General features: G+C 53.6%; 2 protein-coding genes across 21 annotated transcripts in view; both read right to left on the bottom strand.

Moving 5' to 3' along the window:
• The window catches only part of BMP8A (bone morphogenetic protein 8a), a 34,594-nt gene extending 14,026 nt beyond the window's left edge, over positions 1-20,568 (bottom strand). Inside the window, exons 1-3 of the mRNA XM_059377379.1 lie at positions 19,760-20,568; positions 6,697-6,886; positions 6,151-6,299 (exon numbers count right to left, since the gene is read on the bottom strand). Of these exons, the coding sequence (XP_059233362.1) occupies positions 6,151-6,299; positions 6,697-6,886; positions 19,760-20,093 (673 nt within the window). The 5' untranslated portion in view covers positions 20,094-20,568. The remainder of the gene's footprint in view (positions 1-6,150; positions 6,300-6,696; positions 6,887-19,759) is intronic.
• A 4,318-nt stretch (positions 20,569-24,886) lies between these two features.
• The window catches only part of MACF1 (microtubule actin crosslinking factor 1), a 338,037-nt gene continuing 336,041 nt past the window's right edge, over positions 24,887-26,882 (bottom strand). For 19 of the 20 annotated variants that reach the window (XM_059377367.1, XM_059377361.1, XM_059377357.1 and 16 more), the window contains one exon: positions 24,887-26,479. In XM_059377367.1, the coding sequence (XP_059233350.1) occupies positions 26,223-26,479 (257 nt within the window). In that variant the 3' untranslated portion in view covers positions 24,887-26,222. The remainder of the gene's footprint in view (positions 26,480-26,882) is intronic. The other variant, XM_059377378.1, reaches the window with a different exon arrangement.

The following is a 26,882-nucleotide window of genomic DNA, read 5'->3' as shown; positions in this document are numbered from 1 at the left end:
GCATTGCCTGCCCCACCCACAGTGTGCTCGGCTGGTAAAGGTCAGTCCTTCAATAGCTATGCTCTAGGCCCATGTCCTTGGGCCAAGTTGACTGAACAACGAATCAGTCCAGAGACCGAACTCTGGCCTATGACATCACCTGCCACACACAAATGCCCTGGACCCATTAGAGGCTCACTTGGGAACAATCCTGCTGGACAGGAGGTCAGCAGCAGCAGGAGCTGACCCTGGAAGGAGCCCAGAGAGAAGCCATTCGGAAGAGTTTGGGTCACAGCAAGTCAGCCACGAGGAAGCAGCAGAACCTAAAGGACACGGAGCCACGAGACACATATATGGCCTGTGAGCAGAGGGGCAATGCCAGAGGCCACAAGGAGCCCAGAGTGGATGAGAGCAGGAGGGTGACTGTCGTTAACATGGCACATGGAGTGGAACTCCATGACCCTGGGTTGGGCAGCACTCCACCCCTGTGGGTGCTGCTGTCCTGTCCCTGTTTCCTGGAGAGAACTGGCCACCGAGGAGCCAGGGAGGGCAATCTCGTCTGAGGCTGTGTTCACTATTCACTTTCCTTGTGCACCCATCTGATCAAGGATCTTCTTGGGGTTTCCCGGTGGCAGAGAATGGGCTGCAGGGAAGGCCTGAGCTATCTAGCTGGTGATGCCCTAGGCTGCCCGGCACTGGAAGGCTGCCTTCTAGAAAGGTAGAGGTGGGAGCCTCTGGGGCCCAAGGTCCCTGCCTCTATACCTGACCTTGTGAGGGTGCTGGCAGGCCCCTTTGCACTTGACAGGTGTGTGCAGCCATGCTTGAGAGCGTGGGCCACATTGTGGCCTTTCCCCTTTGGCCTGATGGAATATGCTGCTTCTCTGGGCCAGGGGCACCCATGAGTCCTCCAGCCTCTCCCCACTTCTCAGTCTGCTCCATCAGCGCCCAGAGGTCTTGCCAGCTCGCCAGCCCCATCCTGTCCCGGGGCAGGTGCTCAAGGCCTCATTCACCTACCCCCAAACTGTGCCAGGCCTAGATCACTCCCGCCTCTCCCCCAGGCCTCCTGCTCTGGGCGCCATCTGGCTCTTTCCCACAGACCCGGCCCCACTTCAGCCTGTGGTCACGGAGGTGACCATGTGCCAGGCTGAAGGACAACTGGGGTGCCTGTCTGAACCCTCGGAGAATCCCAGCTATGGATCCAGTCTGCTTTTGTTCCCCTGCTTACTTCATCATGGGAGAATGAGGAACTCAACCCTTCTCCTTCTTCCTACCATCTTCACACATCTCACTGTCCGCTCCTGGGGAGCTCTGCCTGTCCACACTGCTGCTGGAAAACTGATGCCCAGGGCCAATCAGGTTCCCTCTGCAGAAGCCCCAAAAGGTGCCCCACTGTCCATCCACTTGTTGCCCTCCCATTCCACACCCAACCCCGTCATGGTCCCTGGCCACTAAACCCCACCCCTCAGGCTGCCCCTCGGGAGCGGTGTCCGCATCCCTCCATTCCAGGAACTGGCCCTTCCTTCGGGGTGAGGCTCCAAGGAGGCCTCCCTGAAAGGCCTTCCTTCACCAGCTAGCATCTCCAGTTCTTGCCCACCTGCTCTGATGGTTGTGTGCCCTTGAGAGCTACGCTGAGAATGTGCCTTGTACTCTGTGTCAGGTTTTTTTTTTTTTTTTACCTCACACACACGTACACATCTGGACTTGCACATGGCTGCACGGGCATGTGTATGAACCTGTTATGTTCAGGAGGAAACACCCCACGGCCTCTCTTGTGTTACAAGGGAGTAGTGACAAAAGGCCGGTCTAGGGCTCCACAACAGGCAGAAAGGGTCTGAGTGTCCTGGGCGACAAAGGAATCCCATGCCTGAGGATGAGAAAACCCAGAAATCCGTCTTAGGTTTCTAGAACCTCCTCCCACAAGCCGCAGCCTTCGACAGCACACGGAGGGACGGCTGTTCGACAGGGGAACCTTGTCACTGCGTTGCCAGTCCTCTGGCCCAGCAAGACAACCTTGCTTTCGTTCCAGACACACCCATCGAGCCACGAGGAGGAGGACGTGCAGGGAGGAAGAGGGAGGCCGCAGGGACACAGAATTTGACCAGAGGACGGAGGCCCCAGAGGAAAAGTCAGAGGGGCCGCAGGAAGACAAGCTCCCCCGGACAGCATCCCCCAGGTCACGGGGCATATGGTGCTGGCAAAGTGGGGCCTTGGGGGTATGGGGGTGGTCACGCCTTCCTCCCCATCCCCCCACGTTTCCTGACTCATTCACAAGGGGAGGCCCTTCTGTGAAAGCTGTCCCGTGGGCTCATTCGAGCCGCACACAATGTCATGTAAACAGCACAGTGAGGAGGGCCTTCACAGCGCCTGACGATGGTACCAGACCATTCTGGGAAGTACAGAACAAACAAGATAAAGGGCTCCGTTCTTCTTTGGCTTTTAATTAAAGCCATATCCCTCTTGGCAGAATAGTCTGGCGGTGGGAAAGCAGGTCAGACAGCCAGCGCCATGGAGAGAGGTGACCAGACCTCCTCTGGTTTCCAGTGAAACCCACCCTCTGTGACCGGGGCTTCCTTCCCAGCTCAGGCTGCTACCTGCTGTGTGGGTCTGAGGTTTGGGGACAGGGCAAAGGGCTGCCCGAGCTCTTTCTGACGTCGTCCTCCATCAGGCCATCCCAGAGTTCGATCCGCGTGGGGCCTTTCTTCCCGTGCACGTGGAACACAGCCTTCTTGATGGTTTTGTCCGCACAGTGCCCTGGTCAGCGGCCCAGTGCATTTCTCCAAGACGTGGGGTCCCTTGTCCTTGGTGTGGCGTTGCATGGTGACCACCATTCTGGCCTTGGTGTTGGACACCAAATCCATGGCTCCCTCCGGGCCACTCCCCTTCTTTCTGGAGGTGACCCGGTTAGCCTGTTACCAGACAGGAAACCTGCACGGCTCCCAGTATGGTGAGGTGGAGGTGTCCCCTAGAATTACTATAGACAAGTCTTCGTGGGAGAAAAACAGCCCCCGGGGGAAATGGTGACTGTCTGCTCACCCGCAGTGATGAGATCTGCATCCGCCTCCTCTTTTAATGGAAATGGACCCAAGCCCAGGATCCTATTTTCATGGCGAGGATAAACAGTTACATCCGGGCTGATGTAGTGGCTGGGCAGGAGCGGGATTCCTATGCTCCAGGTGGCGCACATGCCATCCTCGTGTTCAAGAGCTGCCCATGTGATGCTCCAGGCCCTGGGGTCACCCACACACTTGGCTTTTTCACCTTCCTCTGGCTGCACCATGAGATGCTCAATTCATTTCTCATATTTTTCCCTCCGGATGATGGTTGCATCAGTGTTAGGAGCCTGGACATCTTCGGGGGCAGACTTGCCCACACCCGCAGCTTCATCCGCCCCCAACCATGGAGGTTTCTGCAGCTTTGCTCGTGGGCACGTTGGAACTCCTGGCGCTTCTTCTGAAGATAAGGTTTCCTCCGCAGTGGGCCTTTCACCCTTTCACCAAAGCAAACGTAGCCAAGATGGCAGCTCTGGAAGACGGAGATCCCGGAGAAAGTCCCTCACCTCTCCACACTGGCTCTGGAGGGCTATGTGGCCTCCTGCAATTACTTGATGGGGGCGCCTCCCTCCTGTACCAGGGTCCTGTAGGCTGTGGGCCTGTAGAACAGGGCCCCACCCCCACACCCCCCCAACCCCCGTTGCGGATGCACTCCCTCAGGGAGCCCTGGAAAGGTAGCCCCAGCCCCAGCGGGACAGGTACTGGGTGCTCGCACAGCAAGTTCTCCCCTGCATCGGAGCCGATGATATGGGGGACTGGCTTGGTCTCCAAGAGAACGCCCAGCCCAAAGTCGTCCACCCCCACATCGCTACTTCCTTGACGTGTGTCTTGAGCAGCCCCTTTATCAGGTTCTCTGGAATCCTACAGAGCCCAAAGCCACGACCCTGAGCTTGGTGCTGTCAGAGATGTGCACGGAGTCCGTGTAAAATCTGGAGAACTGATGGAGGGCTGCCATCCTGTGTTCTGCCTCCGGCTCCAGACCTGGTGGGGACTGACTGACTGCCAGAGCTGCCGCATCAGAGAACAGGGAGGGCACACGGGGTGGTGACGCGGGGACAAGGTGACCCCCGACATCCTGGGAAGCATCATGCCTCCCACCCTGTGGGACTTGAACCCAAGACCCTGCGCCTGATGGGGAGGGAGCCATGCCTGCAGAGGCCCCGTGGTAGTGTCTGTGAGGGACTGACCCTGAGCCCTCAGGCTAGCCAGAAGGCCTCCTTCTACACCCCAGAACCCCCATGGGAAGGAAAGATGCTCCACATCAACCCTTCTGGGCAGCCCTCTCCATGGGGGAAGCCCCAGGGTTCTGGACCGTCCCCTTCCTTCTCCATCCACACCCCTGCCCAGGAGACCTGCTCCAGTTCCAGGCCTCTCAAGCCACTTAGATGTGGGCGCTTCTCACCTGTGCCCCAGCTCTCACCTGTCCTAGCTGACTCTCCATCTGGACGTCAACCAGGGCTCTCAATAACATCGCTGCCGAAAAAGGCCTCCTGGTTTGCTCCCTCAAGCCTGCCCATCTACTACTTTAACTCAGGCAGAAAAATATAAAGATTCTATTAAAAATGGCCACTGGCTCGATCCACGTTTTCCATCATTCCTCCTCTATCCCCTCTTCTCTATTTCTGCTGCTACCAACCAAAAAGCACGTCTCCACTCTCCCCTGCAGCTCGTGGCTCCTGTTGCTCCGACTTTGCTCTTGTCCCCCCCAGACTACTGCAGGGGGACAGGGCCTTTGTTGGACACACACACTAAGTTTTTATTTTACAACAGCTGACATTTACAGAAAAACCGCAAGGACAGTACAGACAGTTCCCAGATACTCAGGCCCGTTTCCCCGGGAAATGCCAACATTGACATTAGCACTGTGCACTTGTCACAACTAAAGGACCAACACTAAGTCCGAGGATAAACTAAACACGATGTATTCGGACCTCACTGGTCTTCCCCAGTGTCCTTTCTCTCCTCCAGGGTCCCATCCTGGATCCCACACGGCATTCCATTGCTACAACTGCTTAGGCTCCCCGGGCTGTTACTATCTCTCAGACTTTCGTTGTGTTTGACGACCTGGACAGTTGTGAGAAGCACTCGTCAGGCATCTGTAGCAGGTCCTTCGATTTGGATTTGTCTGATGTTTTTCCCACGGTCAGGTGGGGTTCTGGGATGAACGAGATGAAGGGCCCTTCCCATTCCATCACGTCAAGGGGATACAGCAGGTGCAGGACACCTTGAGCCTTGGTCACCTGCTAAGTTAGTGCCATCAGCTTTCTCCTCTGTGAACTCACTTCGCTTGCCCCGTCCCCACTGTACTTATGGGAAGCCTAATTCACTAAGCACCGGGGTAAGTGATGCCCTCCTCCAGGGGCTGTCTCAGAGGGCTCTTTTCTAAAAGCCTGACTCAGATCCCGTCATCCTCCATTGCTATGAAATACAGGGGGCCACCCTGACACGGGGCCCGGGTTCACCCACACTCAGGATGTGCCCTGCAGCTCTCAGTCTCCTCTCCCACCTCGCCCCTGCCCACCCAGCTCCAGCCATGGCGGCCCCTTGCTGTAGCTCAGATCCACCATCCTGTGGATCCTGCCCACTTTCTGCCTCTCCCTCCCCCACTCCACTGCCTGCGATGAAGGAGGTTCTCCCCCAGCTGCCTGGGGAATGAATGAAGATGTGAACCCTTGTTCTACAGAGGAGGACACTGAGACCCTGAAGGTAAGTACCCTGCCAAGCTCACCGGGTTAGAGTGCTGAAGAGCTGGGATTCAAACCCAGGCCTCTCTGCTCCGAGTCTGAGGGTGTAACTGCCTCCCTTCGGCCGTGCCCAGTATGGACACGCCCACATACACGGCTGCTCGTGGGGAGGGACAACATGGACTCTCTCTTAGTGACTGAAATGTTGGTTCTGCAAAAGGAGAGGAGGGAGACCAGCGTGGTAGGGGCTCCCGCTGTGGGTACCGTGGCTTCTGCACCCCAGTGAGCACCCAAAGTGGTTAGGGGATTATCACCCCAGCCACTGGGCTGAGAGAGGCCAGGCCTCCAGGGCCAAAGGAGGTGGTTGCAGCTGGCTCTGTGCCAGCAGCACTGAAGAGCCCCCAGGAGAAGGTCTGCTGCCCAACCCTGAGCCTTACCGTCGTCCGCTTCCACATAGAGGCGGAGCGCCAGGTCCTTGTTCCGGCTCAACAACCAGCGGTCACTGGCTGCTGTCACGTCCAGTACCAGCCAGCCCTCGTCCCCAGCTCGGAGCGTCTGAAGATCCAAAAACAACAAGTCAGACTCCCTGTGGACATGAAAAAACAATTAACTGAGGGCTGGCACAGCTGCCTTTGCGTTTCCAGTGCCCACCCGGGGGACGCTGTGTGGGGCACCTATCCCGCTTGGCTTCGGGTGGGCGCCCCGTGTGCCTTCTCTCACTGTATGTACTGCACAAAATGCTACTGGGCCCAGCAGGGGTGTGGAAATCAAGGCTCGGGAGCTCAGTGACCTGCCCATGGTCCCACAGCCGGGACAGCATGGCAGGGATGTGAAGCAGGACCTATGTTGGGCCTGACATGAGGCCTTGGCCAAATATCCTTCTGCCTCTGAGGGTGTACTGCCCAGGGAGCTCCCCTTCTGTCCTCTGGGAAGTGTCCCCTCCTCGGCCAGGCTTCATCAGGAGGCAGCGTGAGGGTAGGCACCTGTTGGACTGCTCCCTGACCACCTGGAACATGCTGACGTGCAGGGTCCTGTTGAGCAGGTGGGCGCTGGCCAGCTTGTAAATCCGGAACTCGGCGGCTGTGACTGCCTCGCCCTCTGGGATCTGGGTCAGGTCGAAGCGGAACTCCTTCCAGTGGGGCTCCTGGTAGCCCAGGGTGCAGTCACGCTCCACTGAGAGAGAGAGTGGGGCCTTCGGTCACTTGTGCTCTGGACAGAGCTGGGGCTGGGGGAAATGGGGACGGCTCCCTCCTTTGCAAGGGGACTTGCTCCCAAGCTCTGTCTCCTGGTGCTGAGAAGGCATGGCGGGTCAATCGCTGAGGTGTCCGGCACAGGGCCCAGCACACCATGGTGCCAGCAAGAGCTGCCTCTGCTTCTGACCCCCAACCCCCAAACCCAGCCTGCCCCAGCCTTCCCCTGCTGGCTCTGGGACCCAAGGATGGGGCCTGAGGGCACGTCCCTCCTCTGGGAAGACTGACATCAGACCCAAGGCAGAAACAGGCCACAGAGTGGACAGGGACAGAGCTGAGTACATTTTTGAGGCCGGGGATGTGCAGAATCTGTCGATGTGTGTGCATGGAAGCCTGGGGGAGAGGGAGTGTTTGCAACTGACCCTGGAGCTGGGCCTCAAGGGCTGAGAGTGGATGTGCCCCCATGTCAAGGGAGGACAATGCAGAGGAATGGCCCAGCCTGAAGAAAGGCCTAGGGCTGAGGAATAGATAGCACAGGCAGGGAAAACAACAGCCACAAACACAGCGAAAGACAAAGGATGGCAGTTCCTGTTTGGTGACAAGATGAGGGAAGAAGGAGTTCAGAGGGAGACCTGGAAAGGAATAAGAAGAAGCAAAGTAGGAGTGACAGCGCCTGGTGACACCTGGTCAGGTCCCAGGGAAGCTGGACGGTCCCATGATGGGTGGGATCTGAGCAGGCTTCCTAGGAGAGGTGCCACCTGAACTGGCCCTGAAGGATGGGACAGAGTCCTGTGGGGTGGAAAAGGTGGCAGGGAAGTCGTTCTAGGCAGAGGGGACCTTGGAGGCACAGGTGTGCATGCAGGGTGGGGGCATCCACAGGTCAGCGCTGTGGGGGACCGGCCCTGAGTCTAGCTGTGGTCTGACTCTGGAGGGCTGGAATTCCAGCCTGGGAGCACCGGCTGTGCATCTGGCCAGCGGGGTGTAGGGTTCTGGGCAGCAGGGGGGCGATGTGGTTTGAAGCGGGGGTGGAAGATAGGGGTGAAGGGGAAAGGGATGCAGAGGCTGTAGGGGAGCCAAGGCGGGGCTGGTCTGTCTGGGCCGGAGGCTGGGGTGGCAAGTCAATCCCACATCCCCCCGCTGCCTGGAAATGCCCAGGACGGTATATTTAGTACCATCCCACTTTAGTCTCCTGTCACTGTCAAACGCCCCAAATCTGTTTCCAGAAAGCAGGGGCGGGAGCCACCCAGCACCTTCCCCCAAACCCAACACTGAGATTTTAATGACATGTCTGTGAGTCTTTTTAAAAACTCTCTCTCTGGCTTCTGGTGTCTGTGACCACAAGTCACCAAGCTGGTGGCAGAGGCGGATGTGGGGAACGCTTCCTGTCCTCGCAGTGGGGACCGGGTCCAGAGAGGGACAGGCCAACAGATGGGCTGGGTGGGGCCGGTGGACACACCCAGTGGCGGGACAAGGTGGGCTTCTCCTTCCCAGAATGCAGTGGCGAAAAAAGACAACGGCCAGGCTCCACCAGGTTGGCGAACACGCGGCACATGTGCAGCCGGGAGCCAGGCTGCTTTAGGGGCGGTAACCCAGGGAAGGACCCATGTGCTCCCACACACGTGGAAAGCGAGGACTGTAGGGCTCTGGTCCCACACCCGGGGATGCGGGCCACAAGTATTGCCACATGCGTCCTCTCCTCCCTACAGACACTCCCACACGCACAGCTTTGGTGACAATTTCTGTGGATTCAGGGGCCGCACAGACCACCTCTGCCTCGTGGCCGTATAAGAATCCTGGATGTGCAGAACGCCTCAGGTCGAGGCTTCTGGCTGTGACAGGGTATGGCCCAGAGTAGGAAGGAAGGTGGCTCTGTCCCACCCTTCACCTGACTCCTCACAGACCCTCGAACCCAGATCCGTGAACACATATCTGCTCCCAAGGCTGTGGGGCTGGCGCGCGGGTGGGGCCGCAGGCGATCTCGGCTGATTTCCTGTCGGATCTGGGGACCGAGGGGACAACCCACAAATCTGCCAGCTCCATTGGGGGACCACATTCTAGGGACTCCCTCCCTTGCTGACTTGGGGGTCCATGTGTGTAGGGTCAGGGGAGCCTTGTGCACCTGAACTGAACCCGGTTCCAAGCTTCTACCCTATGTGTTTGTGAAATCGATGAACCACCCAGTAGCTCAGCACAGGAAACTGCCTGCTCTGGCTGTTCCAGGCAAGCACCAGAAGCCAGGACGTTGTGAGGAAAGTGATGCTTTTCATCAGAAATTGTTAAAACTTCCTGGGATAGAGCATTATGCTAGACATGACTGTAACTGACCAAAGGGGAGTGGCCCCTCTCTCTATGCTGGAACCTGTAGAAGTATAGCTTTCCAGCAGTTGCTTCTGTGTATTAGAAAAGTTTTCTTTTCTTTTAGGAGGTAAGGGGCAGAGGGAGTGGGAGTTGTATGCAGGCTCCATGCTGGATCTCACAACCCCGAGATCATGACCTGAGCTGAAGTCAAGAGTCTTAACTGACTTAGCCAACTGAGCCACCCAGGTGCCCCAGAAATAGTATTTCTCAAAAGCTGGTGTTGAGGAATAGTAGGATCTGGATTTGCCCCTGAAGTAGCTCCTGGGCCACCTGCCCCTGCTTTTGTCACTAACATAGCACTGAGAAGTATAGGTCCTCTGGCCTGTAGCTCAGGCTTCTGATCCCAGACCTGAGCCTATCAGTGACCAGATACTTTCTCCGGCCTCAATCTTCTCATCTGTGAACTGGAGATACTAGGAGTCTTTCCACAGAGGGGCCTGAAAGGGCTTTGGGAGGGGCAGGCATTATCAGGTAGGTAGGACTGATGGCCATTCCATAGGAACAGGAGTTGAGAAGGAGTGCAGGCCTCCAATTTTCTCACTTCATCCCTCTATCAAAGTGATAACCTCCTGCCAGCACCAGTAGAACCTTCATGTGTGAATCTCGGGAGCCCAGAGGAAGAAGGAGACTTTCAATTTTTCTTTTTCTAAATAAGAGTATGGAACGAAAGGTTATGTAACATAAAAATATATTAATTCAACTGAAAGGCATTTGGATGGTTTCCTTTTTATTTGCCTGACCTTTGTCAAGGCATTTGATCCTCTGGGCCTCATATCCACATCTGCAAAATGACCATTTGATACAGGGTCCATTGAAACTGCAAAAGGCTATGTTTTTTCTACTGGAGTAGGTACTTGGTTCTGGTCCAGCAAATGCTTCTAACATATCACACAGGAGCATTTCCTTCTTGCCAAGCCTCCACTTTCCCAAGGTCTGGAATCTCCCAAAGATGCCCAGGCTCAGAAAGGCAGCCCCTCAGAACCACCACTGAGGCTGTTCTGGCTCAGGCACAAAATAGAAACTGACCCTTTATGAAAGTGCTGAACATTCCAGAACATCAGAGCTCTAAGGACAGAGGTCACCACACACAGTCTCCTTCCACTTTTATACACACACAGAGATGGAACCCAGGGATCCGGACTCCCATCTGGGTTGCTCCACTACATCAGGCTGGACCTTCACCATCTGATGTTGAAAGGACGGCATAAAAATCCAGCTGGAAGTGGACTGCTGCTGCCTTCCACCTTCCACCCTCTGCCATTGTTGATGGTCTGCAGAGGGAATTTATGGGAAAGGCCAAGGTCTGTGCAATGTGACTTCTTGGGTTTTCCCAGTAATTTTTTTTTTTTTTTTTTTTTTGCTACTGCTTATGGGTTTGGGAAGTTCATTTCCCAGTCCCTGGCAGATTTGGCTAGGCTGAAGGAGGAGTGGGTGCTCCCTTCCTGGCCTATGTTCTGGATCCCGGCCATCAGAGCTATGTCTTGTCAGGAATCCTCTCCCTGGGGTGGCTCTGGGGGAACCACTGATGCCTGGGGCAAGATTTCCGGGTAGTCAATTATTTCTTCCATCTGCAACATCTGGGGTGAGGATTCCTAATTGGCGGTGGGGGGTTGGGGGAGGGCAGTCCCATAATTTCATCTTTGACCATATGGGAAAAGACTCCTGACTATACATGCTCAGGATGCTTTCTATAAACCCTCAATCTTCCCATTCGTTTTTCCTGGTGACATCCAGGAGAATTAATTCATTTGCTCCTACACATTTGAAAGCAGTGCTTACTGTATGCAGATCACTATGGAGGCACTAGGGAAACCAGAGCTGGGGACACAGAGGGACCCCCCCTCCACCCCCAAGGAATCTGCAGTGCGTGTGGAAGTAGCAAACAAGGTGATTTTATGTGAGTGGCTATAAAGGATGTCAAGGGAGGGGTGGGACTGGGGATCATGCAGGAAGGGTGTGTGGGAGTCACTTTATGCTTTTAGCTTTATTTTGAAATAATTTTAAGTGATTTAGATTTAGAGAACAGTCTTTGCTAGAATAGTACAGAGACTTCCCCATACTCTTTACCCAGCTTCCCCTAATGATAACATCATGTGTAACTAAACCACAGCCTAATTATCAAAACCACAAAAGTGATATTGGTACAAGGCTATTAACTACAGTCTTTTCTAGAATTTTGCCATGTTTTCCACTATTTATCTCTTCAATGTTCCCGACTTCCATCCAGGGCCTCACACTGCATTTAGCTGTTAGGTCTCCTGAGACTCCTCTGGCCTGTAACAACTGCTAAATCTTTCCTTTTCTTTCATGAAATTAACACTTTCGTTTATTTAATTTTTAATTTTTTTAAGTAGTCTCCACACCCAACATGGAGCTTGAACTCACAACTCTGAGATAAGACCTGAGGTGAGATCAAGAGTCGAATGTTTAACGACTGAGCCACCCAGGTGCCCCTGGACACGGACACTTTTCAAATGCCCCTCAGTGTCAGTTTATCTGATGTTTTCCCATTAGATTGAAGTTATGGATTTTGGAGAAAAACAAGCACATCAACTTGGACAACATGGCAGCACTATTCCTAATAATATTAATTGATTCTTTGATTAAGGTGCTGTCCAAGGATTCAAAGAGGCTTTGTGACCTGGGAAGAATCTGATAAAACTCAACAGTTGTTGATGTTACAACAACAGTCCAGGACCCTGTGAGGTAGGCTGGAAACCATGGATGGTTTTTAGGAGCCCACAGAGGCTCTTGACAGCCACCTCCATCAAGACACTGGGCATGGCAGGGCACGAGCCCACCATCAGGGATAGACAGTGCCACTACTGTTTCCACAGGTACCTTATTTCCTACAAAGCTCCATGTGAGGAGGCAGAGTTTGCTTTCTTAACTCCATTACTGTGGGGGCGCCTGGGTGGCTCAGTGGGTTAAAGCCTCTGCTTTCGGCTCATGTCATGATCCCAGGGTCCTGGGATCGAGCCCCACATCGGGCTCTCTGCTCAGCGGGGAGCCTGCTTCTACTTCTCTCTCTGCCTGCCTCTCTGCCTACTTGTGATCTCTGTCTGTCAAATAAATAAATAAAATATTTAAAAAAAAAAAAACAAAAAAAACTCCATTACTGTGGCTCCAGGCAATTAAACAATCATAGGACTCCTGACCTTCTCCTCCCTCCAGCGTCTGATAAAATGACCTCTGCTTTCCACATCTGCTTATGGGTAAGGATGCTGTGTGCCAGAGATGTCCTTGACTGCAAGGCCGCTGACTATGTTCTGCCTTTCTGCCTCTGAGGACCTGCACCCACCACTCATGGGCTAGATCTCCAGTTGCCACAACCTGAATCCAACAGCCCAACACCAACAATGGCTTTGGATATTTTTGTGACTTGGACAAAATTTAAGGGTATTTGGATGATCTAAATCCGTCTTGTTTCTGAGCAAAAAGTAAGACTTTAAAAGATACCCTCTTCCTTTAGCTCAGAGTGGCTGTTAAGAAAACAGAATCGCCTGACCTGTCTGCCCTCAAACCCTTCCACAGCCCCACAGGGTCCCCAGGAGGAGCCCAAGCTCTGGTTCTGCCCCACCAACCCCCCGAGCTCATGGCCTCCTGGGCCTTCTGGCTACAGATACCTCTTCCCTCCCCTGAAGGCTCTCCCCAAAGTGCCCTCTCCTGAGTCACCCCCATCTGCCCTGTCTAAAGGATGCTTTTCCTCTCAGTCCAGCTTTCAAGGCCCCTCATCCTCCTCTGACCTCACACAGATCAGCCTGCTGGCCTCTCTCTTTCCCCTGTCCCAGGGGTCCCCATCTCTGGTTCGTGTGTCCCTCTGGACGGTGAGCAATTAAGGGCAGGACTGTACCATGTGGGGTGGAAACGGGAGGCTCTCAGTGGATGTCATTGAGCTCCCTTTGTTCCGGGGGCCCAGAGAGGGCATGTGTCTGCAGGTTCTTCCCAAGCTCCGCAGGACAGTGGGGCAGCTGCTGGTCTGGGAATGGCTTTTACAGCACAGCGGGTCTCCGTCAGAAGCCGCTCACATTTTCACTTTGCTGTGGGACTAGCCCCCCCTCCCCCCCACCAACGGCGAGGCTGCTGAGGTAGAGGGCAGGCTCCCAAGGGTCCCAGAGGCAGAGACACTGGTCCCGTCCAGTTAGTCCTGCTAGTGACAAGGCTGAGGGGCCCCCTTTAGACCTAAAGCAAGACCCGGGTCTCTGTGCCTGGTGTGGGCCCAGGGAGGAGCTGCAGCACTGATCATCTACCAGTTCTGCGTCTGAAGGGCTTCTCCCTCCTACCCAGAAATCTCAGTACTGTCCAGAGGAGGCCAAGGAGGCTTCATTTCTAAGGTATTTTTAGTCAGTTTTCATTACCGACTTTTTTCAAGAGCTGCTTCCATAAATGGCTCTGCACTCATGATTGCCGGTCCAAACCTCAGACAGCTTTAGACCCCAAATTAAAAGGGGACACCCGCACACTCCACCACATCAAGTCAGTCAAGGCCTAAAATAGATCTAAGGAGATTGAGCAATTCCAGTGCAATTCCGGGGAAAGAACTGAACCGTGGGAGTTTTCCAGAAAGATGCGGTCACAGTGACACATCCCTTTTTCCTGTGGGGAATGGGTTCCCATGAGGAGGTGGAGTGGGTGTACCTCCCTGTCCTGGGCCCCAGTGCTGGAGCCCATTCTTTCAGACTTAAAGATGATGTGAGATGCGTGGTACCAGATTCCCTATAAGTGGCAAAATTAGGATGGGAGGGTCACTTGTCAATGAGGTTCTGCTGTCAAAGGGAGCACCCCAGTCCCCTCAGAATGCCTGCTGAAGCCACCTGCCTCCAGGCAGGGTCCTGGGAGGACTGGAGATCCCAGGGAAGTGTTTAGGGAGATGCTGCACCCATGGTCAGCCTCCATAAGGACAGGGAGGGCAGGCCCTGCTCTGCCCCAGCTGACCAGGCCCAGGCTCCTGCACCTTGCCAATCTGCCCCATGCACCTGCCACACAGGAGCTGGGGTGCACAGTGGGAGGGGGGATGTCATGGAGAGTCAGATCTGGCCCCTGTTCTCAGGTTGTTCATGGTTTCTTAGGGAGCAGGAGAAAGGGGCAAGGCATGGCTCTGAATGAGGCTGGCAGAAAGTGACTCAAATCCTAAGAAAAATACATAGGATGGGGGATGGAACTTCAAGGATAGAAGAAGCCTGTCTCTTTAGGAGTAGTTGGGATGGAGACAGACTTATGGAAACTTCTGCCCACCCCCCCACCTTTTAAAGATCTTATTTATTTGAGACAGAGAGAGAACACAAGTGGGAGGTAGTGGCAGAGGGAGAGGGAGAAACAGGCTTCCCACTGAACCAGGAGCCTGATGTGGAGCTCAATCCGAGGACCCTGAGATCATGACCTGAGCTGAGGGCAGACACTTAACTGACTGAGCCACCCAGGCACCCTGGGCCTACCCTTTTTAAAGTAGAACTGGAGGTGAGGATACTGTATGCAGAGGGTTCAAAATGAGCAGAGGCACAAGTAGAGGGTAACATATTAGAGTTACTAACATTACTCAGTAAGTTCCTGCCATGTAACAAGCATCTAGCTAGCATTACTGCACATTTCGCCTAGTTCCACACAACCCTGGGAGTTAAAGGACTTAAAGGTGAGGAAATGAGGTTCCAAGACTTTAAAAAGCACCTGTGTATCATCTCCCAGCTCCCAACTGGCAGAGTCAGGATTAAAATACAGGTTTACAACAGTCCCAGCCACATGTGCATGTTCACAGCACCTGTATTCCTTACCCCAAACAAGAAATGACCCAACTATCCATTAATAAAACCGGATAAATGCATATACTTGAGGAATGCAATACAATTCAATTCTTAAAAGAAGAACCATGTGGGTGCCTGGCTGGTTCAGTCAGAAGAGCATCTGACTCTTGATTTGATGTCAGGGTTATGAGTTCAAGCCCCACGCTGGGTGTGGAGATTACTTAAAAAAAAAAAACACCACTTAAAAAAGAACTGCAAATACAATAACAAGCACGAATGTAAAAAAATTATGTTGAGTGAAACAGTAGACATAAAAGCACACACTGTGTGCTTTTGTGCATAGGAAGCTCAATGCACTGTGATAGAAGTGAGAAAGTGGTTGCCCATGGGCTGGTGGGAAAAGGATCCCCAGGAGCACCCGTGTCACCTGTTTCTGTGTGATCTGAATGGTATATATTGAGCATATCTCATGTCTTACTTTTGTAACCCCCAACAAATAAAGACACTTTAAATAGGATTCTCTTTACAACCTACATTCCAGACAGTCCAGTTCTGCTACACATAATGCACTTATGGGCCAGGGCACCATGGGGGTGGAGAGGCGGCTTCTATACAGGAGAAGAACAGAGGAGACAGGAAGCGGACCTGCTGGGTGGCCTTGGGAAAAATCACCTAACTTCTCCAAGCTTCACTCTCCTCTTTTCCAAAACATAGATGTGACTGTAATTGTACTGCAAATGAAGGCACAGACCTGGAGGTTCTGGGCTCAAGGTCCTCACCAGGCATCATCTCACATGCTCCCAGAACAGCTTCAGTGGGTGGGTACCCTGAGTGCCTCCATTTTACAGAGGAAGAAACTGAGGCTCCTGTAGGTGGACTAGAAGATCCAGATCACACTCACAGCAGGTGGTAGCACTGAGATGCAGATTCTGTCTGAGTCCACGGTCAGAACCCCCCATCCAGGTCCCCTCTGCCTTCCCCTTCCCTCGGCTCCTGGTTTCTAGATTGGGGGGGGGGGGGTGCCACTGTCTACACCACTTGACAACCATCTCTGTGGTTTATGCATTTATTATTTGCAACCCCCACCCCCACCCCAAAGGCCAGGTCCACGAGGGCTGGACTTGGTTAGGCTCACTGTCACATCCCAGTAACCAGAACTGTGCCTGGCACATGGCAGTTATCACACAACTATTTGTTGAGTGAATTCATGAAAAATGAAAGAATTCCCTAGTAAAGAACCAAAGAAAGTGACCCTGGGGTCATGGAGACCAAGCATTGCCCCTTCAAGGTCACAGGGCTGAGGAGGATGTGGGCCAGATTCCTCGTTTCCACTCAGCCCTACTGCCCCCAAATCGAACACCTCAGGTCAACACCTACGTCCTCGGCTGCCCAAGGCACGTGAGTAAGTCTGCTCAGAAAGGGCTGGGACAACAGTGAAGATGGCTCCATGTATTTCTGGCTAGACCTCTGCCTGCAGGGCTATCTGTGCCTCAGTTTCTCAACGTGGAACTCAGCATCTTCTGCTCCTGACTCAAGGTGGAGAAGGACCAGAAGGAACACGCAGAGTCAGTCCTTCCCTCCTCATTCCTCCCTCACCAGCCGCAGGGCCAACCCCAGGTGCCTAAGGTACAGCCGGCCAGACCCACCCTCCAGCCCAGGGGATGGGGCAGTGCGGTGAGGAGCTGTCTCCAGCACAGGGCCAGGGGGTCAGGGCTGGGAGGCCCCTTGCTTCCTGACACCATCGCTGTGGACTGGACGAGAAAGCAGAGGGAAGGGAGGTGACTCAGGACAGGAAGGAATCAGTGGTGGGTCCAGGTGGTGTAAGAATGTGAATGTTGCCTCCCAGCTCAGGGCTCTCCTCTCCCTGAGCACAGGAAACACTCGGGACAGACCCCATCTGCTCCACATGGGCATCAGCCCCCATCAGCATGTCCGGACCAAGGGGAGCCAAGAGTGTACAGTCTGAGACAGAGAGGCCAGGAAGGGGCCCCAGCTCTGACCAGAGCCCCGGCCTCCCTCCAGAGATGCTGGCAGCCATGACAAAGGTGTCCTAAAGCATCTGCTTGGGCACAGATGCCCAGCCTGTGGGCCGGAGGCCTGTGACAGGGCCAAGGCCTCTGGTCCCACAGGCTGCCGTGGATGGTCAGGGGCCTAGCAGGCACTGGGTCTGGCTTCTAGAGCAGATGAGGCCAGTAGGAGAGGTGGAGCTGGAGGTGTGGGTACAGTAGCCCAGCTGTGGGCGTAGATACCACCATGACTGCCATCAGGCTCTGTGGCGGTTCAAGGGCCTGGGGCCTGGGCCTCCAAAGAAGCAAAGACTCCTGCTAAGTGTCTAAACCTCCCACCCCCACAGCCTAGGTAATTACCAGTTAAACCACTCACACTGCAAGAGTTCTACTAGTGCAATTAGTACATCAGAATAAAAAGGCCCTCTGACAGCTGGCTGGGCCCGCCCACAGACTGGGCTTCCACCAAACAAAGATCTGCTTGTTAATCCCACAGCGTCAGAGGCCTCAGATCTTAATGAAACACACACAGACAGCGTGGGAAGAAGCTGGCATCAGGAATCCACAGGCCCTGGATGATGCCATGGATGAGCTGTGTGGCCCTGGGCTGGCCATTTTACCTCTCTGAGCCCATGCAAAGGGGGCTGGTAAAACAGCTTACATGTCGCTAGATGGGTGCAACAAAGGCTCTTCAGATGCTCGTTTTTATTTTAAAAATAGGTACAGGCACCTCCTGGTTGGCTTTTAAAATCTGTTTCTGGGTTGCACATGTGAAGTGTGGGACATTCCCAACACACCCAACCAAGGCTGGGCAGCAGCTGGCAGGGAGCTGGGGCGGGGACCAGTCCAGGTGCACCTACTAGAGGGCTGATTTTCTGCTCCTCCCATCTATCAACCCATCCCACAATACCCCTGATGATGCACTGATCTCTAGGAGCTCCATTTTACAAGGATGGATCTGTGGCTCCAAGAGGGCAAGGGGCTTGCCTGAGGTCACACAGCAGAGGCAGGAGAGAAATCAGATTTGTCTGAGCTAAGGTGCTGCTTAATTCGCAGTAAGAGCTCCCACCAAGGCTGTGCACGCCTTCACCCTGGGGATGCAGGAGAAGCAGGACCCTGGCTAGGCGGTGACTCACTCTAATGGATGCTGCCCTTAGCGACATTCTCAGGATGACTGTATCCACAACCCTTCTTGGTTCTGAGCCCCAGGTCAGCTTGTCCTGAGGACAGGGCTCTAGCCTCGTTCCACACATGGTCTCTTAAGTCCTGAGTCCCTCACCCTGCCTTTAACCAAGAAGTTGGCATTCAGAACCCACTCACCAAGTCTTATGCCTGGCACCCGGCTCTCAGCAGAGATTAACAGCCACTTCCTGGTGCTCACTCCCCACCTCAGCCCACCCACCAGCTCTGGGGTGTGATGGACAGAGGTTTCCTTGGCTGTCCACTCTGCCTGCCTTCATAGAGGAAGGAAACGGCTGAAAATCCCACAAAACATGCTGCTGCTCCGTCCCCTGGGTTTCTCTGCCTAAATCCCTCTGGAAGCTCTTTCCACCTTGAAAGCCTGTCCTCCTGACAGTAGAAATATCATCTCCTTGAGGACCCGATGTAGGGCCAAACAATCTGGGCCTGTCCTGACTGGGCCATGGAGAGGCTGTGCTGTCCTGGGCATGACATTACCTCTCTGAGCCTCACTGTCCTCATCTGGGAGATGGGGATGAATATCATGTCTGTTCCCGGGGTTGTGGGGAGGGGTGAGCGTGATGCTGTACGTGAAGGGATGCTTGTGGCTTTGGCAAGGGTCCTGTCTCCACCTCAGCCTGAGCTGTAGTCCTTCAATCCCACATCCAGTCTGGTGTCTGCTCCAGCCCAGAACCCTGGAGCTCACTGGCTACAGACAGGAGGCAAAGCAGATAGGGGACATTCACGACTGCAGATTAAAGAGATTTAGTAATGGGGAGACACCTTCGAGTACTCTAACCACAAATGCGACCACGACTTGGAGAAAAATTACTGTAGAAAGGAAAGGCTGGGCTTTGCGTGGAAGAACGAGGAGGGTCCAAGGGGGCCTACTGGGTCCTTCCACCGGCCTGGACACTCACTGCATGCCAGCCATGTCCCAGGTGCTAGGCCCAGGGTGACAGGACCACTGACTGCCTCATTGAGCTCAGAGGCTACTCCTTCCCGCCTGCTGCCTTGGCAGCCACACCCTCACCTGCAGGAGCTGCCAGGGAACAGGCAGCTGTGCACTCAGGACATCTGGGTTCTCAGCTCCGGTCACTTTGATGATGTGACTGGGGCTTTCCACACTGAACTTTGTCCTTTTCCAGTACCGCCCTTATCACTGTGACAGCATCCGGTCTGTTTACTCATCTGTCTCCCCCGGACCAAACTGTCTTCCTGGCACTGTCCGGTCCACCCGACAGGAGATGATTCCTACCCTTGGGTGTGTTCGGGGGCGGGACGAACGCGCACATCCCTGGGACTCACATTCGCACCTCTGCCCGTTCCCGTCCGCTAACCCACGAAGCCCCCACCCACCTTGGACTTGGCCCTGAGCTCCACACTTCTCACCCCTTCTTGGGGGCATGGCTACGACCAGAGGGCACCTGTTCGCGGCAGGGGACGCACTGGCCAAGGCGGTGTACATGCCCCTGCCGCCCGCGAGGGGTCTCCAGCCCCGCCGGCACACGCGCGTCCACGCGGAGGCCGCAGGGTCGTCTGGGCCCCAGACGTCCAGCCGGCGGCCGCACTCACCCATGTTGACGAAGCTCATGACCAGGTCGGCGCGGCCCGGGGGCCACTCCGGGGGGCCGCCGTCCTCGTCATCCTCGTCGGCCATGGCGTGGTACAGGTCCAGCATGAAGAGCGGCGCCGACGCGGGCAGCCGGGCGGTGGCGGGCGGCGCGCGGGGCCGGGGCCGCCCGGGCAGCCCCAGTACCGCCAGGATCTCGCGCTGCATGTCGCGGCGCTCGCGAGGGCCCAGGCGGCGGACCGGGCATCCGGCCGGGGGGCGCGGGCCGGGACCACCACCGCTCAGCGCGCACAGCGCCAGACCCACCAGCCACAGCGGCCCGGGACGCGCGGCCATGGCGGGCCGGACGGGCGCTCAGCGGGTGCGCGCTCAGAGGGTGCGCATCCACTCTGGGGCCGAGAGGAGGCTGGGGCCGCCCCGACGGCGAGCGGCGGGCGAGGCGCGGAGTCGGCGCCTCCGGTCTGGGTCGCCGGCGGCCGCGGCGCTACCTCAGCCTGCCTCCCGCGCCGCACCTGCTAGGCTCTCGGCGGCGTCGACCAGGCCTCCGTCGCCTCGCGGTAGGCGCTCCTCCGGGGCCGGGGGACTGGCGGCTAATCTGTCTGTGTCCGTTGTGGGACTGGCGGCTAATCTGTCTGTGTCCGTTGTGCCCTCAGTCGGCTGCTGCAGAGGCCGCTTCCGAGGCAGGGGCGACGGGCGAGCTCCCGTCGGCTCTGAGTGCGGCGCGGACCCGCGGGCACCTCTTCAGTGGGACCAGCCGTCTGAGCCGCGCGCCCCACCTGTGGGGCCCGCGCGCCGCCGTCGGCCCCGCCCCCTCCGGCCCCGCCCAATGGTGGCGCGGGGCGGGGCCAAGGCCGCGCAGCCCACTCGGGGGGTGGGGCTGTGGATCTCCATTGGTCTCCCGGGTACTGGCTACCCAGAGATGTGAGCCGTCGTTGGTGCTGGACGGGTGGGTTGAGGGGGTCTCCTGTCTAGACGTCGGGTCTTCGGGGCGGTGCTGGCCTCCTCTCCCAGCCGCTGGGGACGCCGTCGGGCGACCGCAGGGCCTTGGCCTGGGGTTCCCAGGGTAAGGGCTGGTGGGGGAAATCGGGGACCTGCGCTCCCGCGCGATGTGTCCTTGAGCGCTCTCGGCCCGGCGGGGATTCGGAGTCTCCGTCCGGCCAGCGCAGTGACCCGGCAGCCTCGCCTGGTGCGCGGAGGGTTGCTCCAGGACCTGAAAGACCTCAGTGGGGTCTAGAAGTAGAGCGACCCGCTGGTGCCAGTCGCGGCGGGAGAGTTGGACGCTTTCCTCTGCCAGCCGCCGCCTCCGCAGTTCCTCGCTGGCCACCCTGAGCCTCTCGGGCTGTTCCCTTGCGCGCGTTGTTGGCAGGTTCTCCTTCCCTGACTACTGCTCTGTCTCTTGCTCCCCGGCGCCTACCCATCTGGCTCCTGTGAACTCTTGGCCGGCGTTCCAGGCGGGCTCCCCACGCTCCCCTATGATACCGCAACCGCATCGTCACCTCCGGCTCTCGCTCTGCGCGCTGCGGCCCCCTGCTGATCCAGCCGCTCAAGGGAGATGCACACCCTTCTCCAGCTGAGCCAGGGAGCTCTGGGGCCCTTCCGGAGCGTCCAGGAAGCTCTCTTTGCGCATCTTAACTGCTAGGGCCCCCGAGGGCTTGCAAGAGAAGGCTCTACACGGAACCCCTTCCATTGACTCAGCCTCCTCCTCATACTCTGCTCTTCCTGGATGCTCCCTCGCTGCATTTATTCATTTATGGCTAAGGCGCTGAGTTGGGAGGAAGTGACATCTAGACTGAGCTCTGAAGGCTGGAAGGAATGGGCCTGGGATACAGGAAAAGTCAATGGGCAGAGGAAACTGCTGGTGTGCGACGCCAGGGAGCGTAATGCAGGCACCACCCCACTCTTCCCGTGTGCCATGTGTGCTCTGCATTATTGCTTAAATGCTCTCACATAGAGGGTAGACGCCATTTCAACCACGTCTTTTAACAGAGAAGGAAACGGACCCATGCAATAGTTAAGGGATTTGCCCTGTCACACAACCGTGGAGCTGGGCTTGGGCAGGTGAGGTGTTCAGTGGAACCTGGAGAGACAGAGGGGCATATGGCCTGGGTGAGGCTGAGGCTGAGGGGCTGGCAGAGGATGGACCCAAAGGACCTTGCAGGGCCCTGGACAATAGTTGGTTATGGGGCCTCAGTGTGGATTCAGTATTAAACTTCAAAATAAAGTCCACCAAGATAAGAATTTCTCTTGATCTCTTCAGACTTTAAAAAATATCAAAACTAGGTTGCCTGACCAGCTCATTCCATAGTACAGTGTGGGACTCTTGATCTCAAGTTGTGAGTTCAAGCCCCACATTGGGTATGGAGCCTACTGTACATAAATTAATTAAGCAAACAATCATTTGTTGGTGCCTTAAGCCCATGCTTAGTCTGTCTTCTATGAATTTTCACACTGCTTATAAGCCTCTTAAGGATGTTGCAGCTTACAAGCAAAATAAGTCAATCAGAGAAAGACAATTATCATATGATCTCACTGATATGAGGAATTTGAGAAACAAGACAGAGGATCCTAAGGGGAAGGAGGAAAAAATGAAACAAGACAAAACCAGAAAGGGAAACAAACCATAAGAAAGCCTCAATCTCAGGAAACAAACTGAGGGTTGCTGGAGGGATGGGGTGGCTGGGTGATGGACATGGAGGAGGGTATGTGTTGTGGTGAGAGCTGTGAATTGTGTAAGGATTGTGTAAGACTAATGAATCACAGACCTGTACCCCTGAAAAAAATACTTTATACCTTTAAACATTATATGTTTAAAAAAATAAAAAAGGGATGTTGCAACTTAGCCACTGACCATGCCTAAGACAGTCTGCTGCAGGGGTGACCATGGATGAAGTTTAGAGTCAGGGCCCACAGCTGGAGGCAGGTATAGTAATGAGGGTGTGCGGACATGGCAATGATCCTTTTTGGTGATGGGGGGAGGGAGGAGGAGAAAGCAGTTGGGGAGGCTGCATCCCCAGGGCTTGGTGACTGCATGCAGAGGTGGGGGCAGAGTCAAGGGGGCATCCCCGTGTCAGGCTTGTTCACAGCCTCTGAATTGCCTTTCCTCTTCATTGTCCTTCTCTGTACTCCACTTGGAGTCCGCACCACATCATCTGGAGCCTATTGTGCGACACTGGGCTTCCAGCTAGACTGTAAGCCAGCTCAGTGTGGGTCTGATTCTTCAGAGCAGAAATCATTTAGCTCAACTTAGAGTGAACAGAGATAGCTGCGTTCTTCCAACAATGGGCCTCCCATTCTTGTAAAACTAAACATCAGGTTTTAGCCATTCCAAAGGATGGCACCCCTTAACTCAGTTCAACAGCAAACACCATGGGCCGCTCAGTCCTTGCCCTGAGCTGGAGATAAAGCCAACCAGTCCCTGCTCCCGAGTGACCCAGGCCCCCAACAGGGGTGATAGGTGAACAGTCTTCACAGAAGGCAGAACCAAGGCTGTGCTCCGACCTGGGGGCTGGCAAAGCGCCTGGAAGGACAGAGAACAAGGAGCTGGAACTTGTTGGGGGGGGGGGGGATGTGAATGGAATCCTCTAACTCAGGAACTGGAAGGGAAGTGAGGTGGGGAAGGTCTTGGAGAAAGTAGTGTCAAACAAGGGCTTTCCCTAGCGGCTGGTGCACTCTGACCTGGGGCAGTTTCTGAACCTCTCAGGCTCTTGCTCATCTGTGAATGGGGTCAGGATGGTAGGGTTGTAGATAGAGCACTTAGCACAGTCACTGGCCTATGGCAAGCAGTCAGTAAATGTCAGCTCTTGTTACTCTTATCATTCAAAACCCCAGAGACTCCTGCATCTCTACCCAGCAGACACCAAATTTGTATCACATGTTTAGCACTGGTATCCCAGAACTGTAACTCCAAGCTTTTTTTCTGGCATCCCTATATTCTCTATATGGCCTTGCATGTAGGTGTTTGCTGAATGCAAATACACTTTATGAAGATTTCACCACTAGCTGAGATTTGTTGCAAAGACTAAAGGAAAACTTGAATTACTTGGTTAAAAAAAAATTGTTCATAGTCCAGAATCTTAAAGGGTGGAGGTCAAGCTGTTTTGAGTGTGCTTCTGCTGTCAGGAAGCCTAAACACTATCCTACACAGTTTTGGCAGCTTGAAGTTATGTAATTCCAGGGGGACTAGAGTAAGCACTTACTTCAGAATCCATCAGGTTGGATTTCTTTTAATCTGGATATTTGGGTTTAAACAGCTGTGGCAGGGGCACCTGTGTGGCTAGTTGGTTAAGTGTCTGCCTTTGGCTCCAGTCATGATCCCAGGGACCTGGGACTGTGCTCTGTACCAGGCTCCTTGCTCAGCAGAAAGTTTGCTTTTCCCTCTCCCTGCCACTCCCCCTACCTGTGCTGTCAAAATAAATAAAATAAAATAAAATAAGATAAAATAAAATAAAATAAAATAAAATAAAATAAAATAAAATAAAATAAAATAAAATAAAATAAAATCTTTAAAAAAATTCCATCAAACAGCTGTGGCAAACATGTATCCTTCTTACCCAGTTGCTGATCATATGAAAGTATGTATGGCTTAATGATCAGAAACACAGGTGGCCCGAGTTTGAAGCCCTTTTTCCTACTTCTACTTCTCTTGTTACTTCCTAGCCTAATTCCTATTAGAATTACATAATATTTGGCTGTTCTAATTCTTATAAAGCCAACTAGGGGCTGGAGGAAATAGAAATGCCAGGCTTCAATAGGGAATCAATGATTTCATTCAAGGTCCACTTTTGCCATTTATTAATTCTCTGATCTCAGGCAGATAACCCTTTCTCCCACTTTCCCATTCCAGTGTCACCATCTGGAAAAGAAAAGAGCTAGATCTATTGGCCAATTTTGCTTCCGCTTTTGAAATTCTATCATTTAACCAGAAATCTCAGCCTACCAAGAGAAACTGGCCCCACCCTCTCAACCCTGGGATCTTTGTGATTTCTAATACCAAAATTTTCTTACATATTGTTATTTGTGTGATCAGCTAAGTGGAGCAGATTCCCCACAGATCTACATTAGCAATAGCCTGATGATTTCTTTGTTGTTTTGTTAAAATCAACAAGGATGAAATAAACAAGAAAAAAATATCTGTTGGTGAGCTCCATAATTTATCAACCAAGATATTTTGATTTGAATAATGCATTTAAGTACCTAAAACACAATCATACCCAGGGTAACAAGTTAATTTAAGGTAATAGTTGAGAAGAAAATCAGGAAATACAAATTTGTTACTGCAAGCAATTTTAATACAAAAGTGTGTCTTGTTTTTAAACAGTTCATTGGTAGAGCTTCAGTTTCTGCCTCAATTAAAACCAATTGAGATAATCACACAGCAACATGGTCGGAGCTGAAGAGGAACAGCAGCTAAAAAAAGGAGCCCCAGACAGCCCCTCTTCATGGTCACTTGGTCAGTTGACTTTATTACTCACAAAAAAAGACGGAAGCAAACGGGACTTGTTAACAAGTGTGCTGGTGAACTCCTTTAAAGGACGAGCAAGTGTTTGTTTTATGTCCACATTTTCAGAATAGGCTCGTGGAATTCATTCCTGTTTGTGGGAAGTTGATCGACCATTTAAATAAATAGCAAAAATGCAGATAAATCTGTAATTCACAGTGCCACCAAGGAGTCTCCCTTTCCCAAGGGCCTGGGTCCCGGTGAGCATAGGAGTTATTGGTGGCTGGGCTGGATAGGACATTACAAACCAGGACTCTTAAAAACCCCAATGTTTTCATGTTTTCTGAACAGTCGTATTTACCCCTGAATTCTAGCAGCTATTTGACCTTTAAACACCCAGTACTGAGACAGGATTCAAAGTATTGCAATGAATTCCTTTTGCTGATCATGTGCAAACATTACCAGAGGAGGTTCCCTCTCTTTAGCTAAAATCACACAGCATTAAAAACATTGGAAAAAGCAGAAGTGCCCTCCCCTCAGTTCTTGCTAATTGAGGTGTCTGTGATTTACAAAAAAAGAGTTCCTTAAACACTGCAGGATTCTTATTATTTTTTTTTAATATAATTTATCTTGCTGGGACAGCAAGTCGAGTTTATAAAGAAGATGCATTTAGGAATAATCCTAAAAGATAAAGCAGGTTTACAACCCTGCACCGCGCAGAAACCCTATTTAGAGCCTTTTTTTTTTTTTAATACACATTCTCATCTTGACCTTCTCACTTGTTTTTCTCAAATATTTCATTTCTGGGCCCCATCCATTACAGGGTTACCAGGAGGCAAATTTTATCTACATAAATATTCACATGAAAATAGTAACTTACAAAAAGAAAAAAAAAATAAGGCAGCTTCATAACACAATTATTCTTTTACACTTTTAACAATATAACTTCTCCTGTTCAGAATAAATATACACCCAATGTACGGAGCAGGCTTCAAAGTGGATAGAGGCTTGGGGGTGCTTGTACAGTGTTATCGTTTGGGACCTGGAGTCCTGGGGGAGGCAGTGGTGGTCTTCTTAGACATGGTTGGGATTTTGGAAGGCTTGTTGAGCCCTCTCCTGGAGTTGCCCTGGCCCCCTGCGGCGCTGCTCTCCGAAGTGTCTGAACAAGCAGACTGTGTCTCTAAAAGGTCAAAGTCCGAGGCATCGCTTCCTCGCCGGCTACTGGCCCGACTCCCGGCCCGACTCCCGGCCCGACTCCCAGGACGACTGGCTGACTTTTTAGGGTCTGGAATTCGAGAATAAAGCAGCAGACTTAATAGAGACAACATGGGGTGGGGGGTGGCGAGAAGAGTGATGAGAGGTTGGGGCTCTGATTCTAATACCACCTGATCTGCCATGTGACCCTGGGCAAATCAGGGCCTTTCTGGAACCCCTATCTCCCCACCTACACAACAGTGGCTTGAAACCTTTTCTGGCTTTGTGATTCTCCTTGAGAAGCCTGCCTTCTCTCAGGAGCACAGTGACCTTGTGTGGCCCCCCCAAGTGGCACTGAGCAGGACTGCTCAGTCTCCTGGGCATAGCAGAGAGCCTGCTAGAGGGGGTGGGCATCAGGGCCGGGTGAAAAGCGTGCCAGAAATGAGGCCAATTCCTAGGCTCCCATGAGGAACATCAACAGGTGATGACTTTCT

This window comes from Mustela nigripes, chromosome 14 (assembly GCF_022355385.1).
Source record: "Mustela nigripes isolate SB6536 chromosome 14, MUSNIG.SB6536, whole genome shotgun sequence".
In the NCBI taxonomy this organism is placed as follows: Eukaryota; Metazoa; Chordata; class Mammalia; order Carnivora; family Mustelidae; genus Mustela; species Mustela nigripes.
This window is presented reverse-complemented; position numbering and strand designations above follow the sequence as displayed.